This window comes from Ctenocephalides felis, unplaced genomic scaffold, assembly GCF_003426905.1.
Source record: "Ctenocephalides felis isolate EL2017-DRISC unplaced genomic scaffold, ASM342690v1 CF-g0.4_SCAFFOLD_03715, whole genome shotgun sequence".
NCBI classification, from domain to species: domain Eukaryota; kingdom Metazoa; phylum Arthropoda; class Insecta; order Siphonaptera; family Pulicidae; genus Ctenocephalides; species Ctenocephalides felis.
This window is the reverse complement of record NW_020539869.1, coordinates 12,233-21,133: the sequence shown is the minus strand read 5'-3', so window position 1 is coordinate 21,133 and position 8,901 is coordinate 12,233. Positions and strand designations below refer to the sequence as shown.

General features: G+C 29.6%; 1 protein-coding gene across 1 annotated transcript; it reads left to right on the top strand.

Moving 5' to 3' along the window:
* Positions 1-339: 339 nt before the first annotated feature.
* Positions 340-3,491, top strand: LOC113390956 (trypsin-7-like). The gene is made up of 4 exons (XM_026626946.1): positions 340-448; positions 574-736; positions 889-1,144; positions 3,181-3,491. Exons 1-4 carry the CDS (start codon positions 400-402, stop codon positions 3,472-3,474), a joined length of 762 nt encoding a protein of 253 aa, XP_026482731.1. The 5' UTR covers positions 340-399; the 3' UTR covers positions 3,475-3,491.
* The last annotated feature ends 5,410 nt before the right edge of the window (positions 3,492-8,901 follow it).

The following is an 8,901-nucleotide window of genomic DNA, read 5'->3' as shown; positions in this document are numbered from 1 at the left end:
ATTTTTACTTGAATAGAGATTGCTAAAATGAAATGTTTACAACATGTTATTTCCTTATTATTATCTTATCTTAACATTATCAACGCTAATTATTTTGACTGCATTTTTTCTAAATGTTTTCTAAGAATGTTATTGATTGTTGAACAGGTGTGATGACACAAGTATGTTTATATTGATGAATTTTCCGATAACAAGTATCTCGACACAATTATTTTAACTGCACATCATCGATGTTGACATTCTGAAGCAATACATGAATATCACTGGTGCTGAGATTTGATAAGAATTAGTATATAAATACTAGATGAAACGGTCATTAAGCATCAAATTAATACAGGGAAGTTTGACGCTATATTAGCATTTTTTTAATTTTTAATAAAATTGGTTGTTTTTATTTTTATGATGTTTCTACCAATATTACTAATATTGGCAATTGCAGTGGTTAACTGTAAGTTCAGTTATTTTTTGTACACATATTTACTTGTTTACTCAGTTAAATTCTGCACAGATATAGAATGAATTCTGAAAATATTTTTAAAATATTTCCTATTTATACCATTTTGGTTAATTTAGGTGCCATTAGACCACATTTAAAAGATAGTCGGATAGTCGGAGGCTACGAAACAAGAATCGAAGACCATCCTCATCAAGTATCAATCATGCGTTATGGATGGCATTCGTGTGGTGGTTCCATAATAGGTGAAGAATGGATCTTAACAGCAGCTCATTGCACTGCGTATGTATAAAATCTATTTACATAAAATAAAAATTGTTGTAAAAATAAACCACGAAGACTTAGGTTATAATAATCTGATCTCTTCTAACTCTGCAAAAAAAACACACACAGAACAAAACAAAATGCAATAATATTTACATATTTTCAAATAGGTCAGTAAATCCAGGAGTCCTCTCAATCAGAGTCGGGAGCTCGTTCCGTGATCGAAATGGTACTGTAATCGATGTCGCAGAAATATTTGTTCATCCAAAATATAATGCAGAACATATCGATTATGACTATTCGTTACTTCGAATGGCAAAACCCATTAGACAGTCTATATCTACTAGAGCTATTATGCTGCCACAACAAGGAGAAAACTTCAAAGAAGGATTGCTGACCACCATAACTGGCTGGGGCACACTTTCAGTAAGTTTTTTTTTAAATTTTAATGACGTAAAATCAAAACTTACTTAATTAGAATATAGAAATCACTTAAAATAATAAGTGGCCTTTAGAAAGCGTCCATTCAAAAATGGTATGTTAATTATAATTATAATTATAATTATATTATATTAAATAATTATAATTATATTTATAGTATAATTATAATTAATTATGATTTCAGTATATTATTTGTAAGTGCCATAAATTCATAATTAAGATTGCACTTTAGATGTAGGGTTCGGCGGGGTCCAATTTGACTTTGAGCATTTAAATTGTGAAACCCAAACCAATTATATCACAACAAATAACACATTTCAAACAAACAACTATCTGACTATGTTCAGTAGAACTCCCAGCTATAATTCACTATTGTAGAAATGTGTTTCATACTTTGTATTTATACCCCATAGACAGGGCAAATTGGAACGGCCAAGGGGTAAACAGGTCCAATGCCTTATTTTAATTTTAGAACGATTTTTACAAAATAATAGCTACATGATTCAACCAATGCAAAATATAAATTTTATTCTTCTTTTTTTGTTTTTGAACAGCAATCAGAACCTTACGTCCTGTGAGCTGTTGGGCTGAAACTTCTCCTTACTTCGTATTTGTTAGATGGTAACCCAATGGTTAATCCATCCATATTTGATGATTTTTTGTTATTAGAATTAATCTGTGGCGATATCAAGCAGGCTGGTTTTGATTTGTAAAAAACAATCGGACATGTCATGTATATTTTTGATATCGAAATATTTTTATAGTTAATAAATTTATATTTTTTTATTGTTGGGAGTTTCTAATTTAATATATTGTCATAATCATCACAACTCCCACAAATCTAATAGGGCTGACATTTTATTGGTGTAGCAATGCCGGGCAAGGGCTATTTTCACTTGGAAACATATTGCTATCTATATTTTCAAGTAAAAATCGTTGTCACTGCTGCCTGACAACAGGCTGCTCGAAGGGGGCATCGAAACCGGGACCTCTGAAACAAGTCCCGTCGCTCTTAATCGCTTACCTACGGACGAGCCCATAAATTTCATGGGCGCATTTTGTACAGAGATAACAATGTAAATAATCTTGATGTATTTTGTCATCAGCGGAGTTGGAATAATTATTTATATATAATATCTCTTGTAAAATTGCTTTTTGTAACATGATTTATTTTCTTATTACCTATTTTTTATTTTTCACGTCTTTGCCAGGACAAGGTTCAGTTGGTACATTTTACCCCACCCAGATGTAAGATTTTATAGAGGTTATATAAAAAACTGTTCAATCTATCTTAAAATTAACAATGCATTTTATAAAACAATTAAATAACGTTTACTTAAACATTATATTAAAGTCTCGCGAACTAAAAAGCGGTGCTCACAACGTCACAACCAAAACAAATAACAACGAAAGACCGCTATAGATTTGCAAACATTGCCGTTTTTTCCCGATAGCAACAACGTAAGAATCAAGTCAAATCGGAGATCGCTGGTTATACATCTTTTTCCCTCTACTTTCAAATATTGTTGTTAAAAAATTCTTAACTTTACTAGTGTTTGAGTTTGGTGGTGGACCTTTTTACCCGGGGACCTTTAAGTCTCTATCAATAGTTATTAATACATCACCCTATCAATAGTTATTAATACATCACCCTATCAATAGTTATTAATACTCGCCCAATCAATAGTTATTAATACATCTAAAATGCAATCTCAATATGAATCATATTGGACAGTTCAAAAACTAAATTTACATAATTTTCATTAGCACTCAGATTTCATTAGCAATAAATAAATACAATAATACATTTTTGTAAGAAGAAGGCGGTCTGATTACCCCAACTGTTTAACAAGATATTTCAAATTACAAACGTATTTGAAACCTTGAGAATTTTTCTAAATTTAAAAAAAATCAAAATTCTGGGAATACTTGAAAGTCAAAAATGACGCAGAATTTAAGCAATTTTTCTTAAGAAACAGTGGCGTACCCACTAGTTTAAATTTTCTATTTCCTCCCCACAGTCCGGTGGCCCTCTACCATCGACTCTACAAGCCGTCGCCGTTCCCTTGATTTCAACCGAGCGCTGCTCTCTTGCCTACGGCGTAGACACGATCACAGATCGCATGATCTGCGCCGGGGTCGACGCCGGCGGTAAGGATTCGTGCCAGGGCGACTCAGGTGGGCCGATGATCGCTAACGGCAAACTTATCGGAATTGTGTCCTGGGGCAGAGGATGCGCGCAACCAAAAGTGCCAGGAGTGTATGCTAAAGTGGCCGATCAGAGGGATTGGATCAAATCAGTGACCAGCATTTAGATACTATTATATGAATAATATTATATTAAGCTTGTTAGTAATATTAAAGCTAGCATAAATAGTTAAGGAACAAAATTTTATATCAAATATATAAATATTATTTATTTAAACACTTATAATGTTGACCAAACGCAAAACTTGTATAGTTTATATTCATACTTAATACATTTTTTATAACATTAACTTTTTATAATTAAGATAATATTTTTATTTATATGCACAATTTTAGGTAATAATGTTTTAGAAAAACCAATCTAGAATTAGAATCAAATGTGATTTAAAATTTTAAACACTGACTTTATTACAGTAGAAATTCGAACTTATGCCACGTTGCAAAAATTATGCGCTTGAATAATAATAACTATTTAATTAATTATTAATATTATTAATAATTATAAATATTATTTAATAATATAGCTATTATCCTTGATAATATTGACTATTTTATTAAAAAATATGGTGCCCAGAGAATTTCAATGAATCATTGTGTCGAATTTTCACAAAATACAACACACACAGACACACACACACACATACATAGGGTGGTCCTTAATATGAACATTCCTTGCTCCCAAGGGCTCAAATGGTTCCAAATTGATAAAAAACAATTCTCTGAAAGTTTTAGCTCTTAATATTGTCTTTTAGATAGAGCGCAATTCAATAAAAGTTTTGTATGGAATTTTTCAAAAATTTTGCAGAGCGTCGAATTTTCAATAACAAATGACACAAACTTTCACTTTTAATTCCTTTGTCGCTAAGTTATACCTACAATTTTTTTTAATTTTCATTATATTTCATTCAATATATGATATTATTCATATCATTAAATTTTTTCCATGCTATTTCCATACGAAGTTTGAATAGGAGTCTGATAATAATATTATAAAAGAATCGTTTATGCTTATTTATCTATAAATCGTATTATATATCGTAGTTTCTTATAAGAAGCTAGTAAAAATCTTATACCACCTAGTTAGGATACTATTGGAATCCAGTTTTAATTTAAATAGAGAATCGAAGAAGGATCTAGTTAGAATCCAAAAAGGAATGCAAGAATCTAACAAAAGTATCATGAGGTTTTTATGGATCTGATTAGAATTAAGTTGAGTTAGAGTGCTATTTAAGTTAGAACCTGATTAGAATATAGTTGGAAATCTAGTTAGAATCCGCTTGGGATTTAGACAGTTTTGTGAATTTTAGTCTAAATTAAATTATTAACTTCCTTCCGGTAGGAATCTAGTAACTTTCAAGTTAAAACCCGATTAGAATTTAGTCTGATTCCAGTTAGAATCTAGTAACTATAGTAGTAATAGTTAGCAAGTAATATTTTAGCAATATATATTTTCAAGTAGTTTCAATAAAGTTGTTTTTTGTTAGTATTTCACATAACGAGAAGGTATAAGAATTTACTATTTACTAATAGGCAGTTAATTAACAATAATTGTACGGAAAGTTGTTAACTAGCAATTACTATTTTACTTGTAACGAATTCATTACTACTAGTCATGGTTCAAATTCCAGGTGTTGCATATAGCAAAGATCCATTTGCTCCGCACAAGCATTTTGACCACATTATTCGAGATGACGACACATACATGTTACGGAACACACATTTATACACATTTGGACGAACTGGTAGAATATGAGTATAATTGTTTAAAAGAAATTTACTAGACTTTTTCCCCGTTTTATAAATGAATATCAAAAAACAAAATTATTGTAAATTTTGTACAGTATTAAAAGTTTGAATATTAAGATTTTTTTTAAAAAGATTTTAAAGTTTTTATTAACTTCCCGTAGGGTAAGTTATTGTAATCATCCAAAAATCGAAATTAAAATTTTTCGCAATTTTCGACGTTTTGAAGGTATCTAAACATTTTGGCATACCTCAAAAAAAATGGATGTGTGCGTGTGTGTGTGTGTGTTTGAGAGAACGGAGCATCCGATTTGAATGATCTAAAAAACATTTAATTAGTAATGATTGGGAGAAGTGGTTATTAGTTTTTGGCAAAGGCAGGCTCAGCCATTTCAAAGATACAGAGCTAAATGTACAAAAAATGGCAGTTTTTGAGAGAACTAAGCGTCCGATTCAAATGATTCAAAGAACTTTCTGCTTGTTTTAACAAAAATAATTGAATTTCAAAAATATTTTTTTTTGTATGTCGAAAATAATTCAGATTTTATTTTTAATTCTGATTAAAGTTTTAATATACGTTAAACAAATAATTTCAACTTTGCAATTCAGTTTATATAATTCTTATAAATATTAGTCAATTCAATATTCAATATTCCTCGAACATTTCTTTTTATTGGCGTCGCTTACCCAGTGTATTTTCCACTGACAATGAAACATTTTTGCAGTATATTCCATACCATCACATTTGTTTTTACAACAAATTCGTTCATACACACTTCTATTAACAGACATTATTTCATATATCCTATTCTACAAACAAATTCACAAGTATATATCAGGACTCTATTTTTTTCATGTGATATTTTTTACAGTCAATTTTTAAACACGGTTCTGATTGCTGATCAATAAAAAAATGTACGTAGTACATACAATTGCTTCAAAAAAACAGAAAATAACACTTTATACAGAAAGTATAAAAAGAAAAAAATCTATGGGATGGTGATATGGTAATGCACTAAAGTATATAATATAAATATTAACATTGTTGTATTTATAGGAAAAATTCACAATTTTGCTAACATAACATTTTTTATACGAAAACAAGAGTAAGGGTACAATATGACTACAGATCTACACATAGAACGTCGATTAATATAATATGAAGACAATAATTTTTCAGCAATTTAATAAATATATAGATCTTAATTATTGCTATTATTATTGACTAAATGCCAACTTTTTTAAAATATATTTTATCTCACTTTTTTCATTCGCCATAGCGATTAAAGTCTTATCTAATAAAAACAAAGCTAGAATTTAATACTTTAACTGTTTACAAATTCAAATCTCAAACTTAGTGCACTAACGCGTTGTTGTTCTAGAGCAGTTTATATTTATAACATTACTGTGACGGTATTCGCTGGAAGTTATTTAGATTTTTACATTTAATACCATTATTAACCACCTTATGTGTGAAAAGAATAATTTATATATTATTAATACTGTTCGAAGAAAATTTATTAAATAGATGCATAGTGTAAATATAAAAGTAAAAGTATGAAGTGTATTGTCTGCGTCTACGCATTTACCGTAATTTTTTTGGCATCAGGTATGAAATAAAATTTTGGAATACTGTACTCTACTGAGTAAAAATTATTGAAAATAAAAAAAAGTGGTTACACCTCAAATATAGACTGAATTTAAATTTTATTAAGTAAATCGATTTCTGTGCATTTATCAAATGTTGGCCCTTAAAGCTTTAAAAAAAACTTTACATAAACCAATATTAAAAGAACCTTATATAACGATAATAATACTTCAGTCTTGATAGAAACTAATACTATATTACAGAGGCATTTCAGGCAAAAGATGGTACCATAAATAATTTGCACCAAATAGAAGAATCTACGGTTTTCGACAACATTACGACGTTAGAACTACAGGATGACGATAATGCAACATTAGGGCCTCAAATTGGAAATTGGAGATGGATTAACACCACCACAAATAACACTTGTATTATTATTAGAATGGCTGCACAGTTAAATGTTACACATTTAGACACAAGTCTGTGAATATAGTAATTTAATATAAATTATTTACCAATGGCTTACTAATATTCTGTGTTTTATGTCATAGATAACTCCGCAATTCATACATCAATCGACATTCCTGCAGATGCTAAAACGATCACAGGAAACTGCGGTGAATCTGAACAATATATCACTTTGGCTTGGTTAAATATTCACTCCAATAAGTCAAGCACCTTAAATTTGGAATTTTATCTGAATAGCACCACTAACTATTATACTTTAAATAGAATAGAGGTTAACTTAGATGGCAATTTTATTCAAAACGGTTTAGGTTAGTATACTTTATAGCAAAATTTCAATATGATTTAAGAAATTGTGAAATTTTTTTAAATACTTTCATGTTTTATTTTGAAGTTTTTTACAGTTGCTGAATTCGAAAATGATTACTCATATGTGTATATACATATACATACACGTATACATATACATACATACACATAAACATATTTAATTCATATATTTCTCTACATATTCTGGTGTAATTATATCATATCCATCCATCTACATCCTAAATTTTAATTAACTTTCGATGGCTTCACGTAGTAGGCACTTTTTTCTTAAAAAGTCTTACCAGTTTTTACCATTCTTTAAATATTTGTGTTCTTCCTCAATTGTTATTTGCTCTGTGCCTTTTTTCTATATTCTGTACCAACTTTACATTACATTTTCTGTAGAGTCTGTTCCTTTAATCCATACATTCGGACATACATTTTTTGACTTTTATACAATTTGCGTTTTGCACCGATTTGTTCAAATCCGAGTTGGTATTTGCTCATATTTTATTTGACCTTATTTTCAAATTGTAAATGCAGAATCGTGGCAGAAAATTTTGGGTATACAAAGTGAGATCGTCCTGTCACCTGTAAATTTGTATCTTTTGTGTTTGATCTGAAAATAGTATTTTTTCTACCCAACTTTACCTTATTCCATTATCGTCTAAAATTGTTATTAAATTTGTCCAAATCCTAGGATCTACATACTTAAGATCTTCCAGACTACCGATGTTGTATACCAAATTCTTTCTTTATCATACGAATTGTTAACTTTTGTTTTCAACTCTTTTCTTATTAGACCCCTATTATCTCTCTCTTTTTCTATATTTTATCTTTCCTATGGTTCATCAGCATATTATGATTTTCAGAATGCAGGAAAAATTAACCAGCATATTTCCGGTAACATACAAATCCGAAAACTACAAAATTTCCTCGCACTTTTTTCTTACTTTTCACACTAACTTCCAGTTTGTAGAATTGCTTTATCTCTGTTTTGTTATGACCACTGGCATATATTTAAAAGTAAAAATGCAAATCATGCATATAGATATCTGCATGATATCAAATTACCCGTATCTCACATCATTTTTTTTATTAATCGCACTTCTTAACCTTCTATTCCTTGCTACTCTTTTTTTAGACGGCTTTCTCTAGAATTTCCGCAAATATACAATATATAAATATATAATTCCTTATGAGCCGCCAAAAAAGATCAATACCAATAACTACATTTTTTTGTATGCATAGATTCCAGTAATCAAAATAATTAAAATATAGAAATATATATGAGAAGTTTTTCCATAGTTTTTATTATTTTTGCAAAATTTAGAGACTGTTGCCTTGGAGTACTTCGGTTCTCGTATCTCTGCACCCAAGAATTTTTCTTATCAATGCGAACGACCACATCAATTTAAAAATGAAGAAA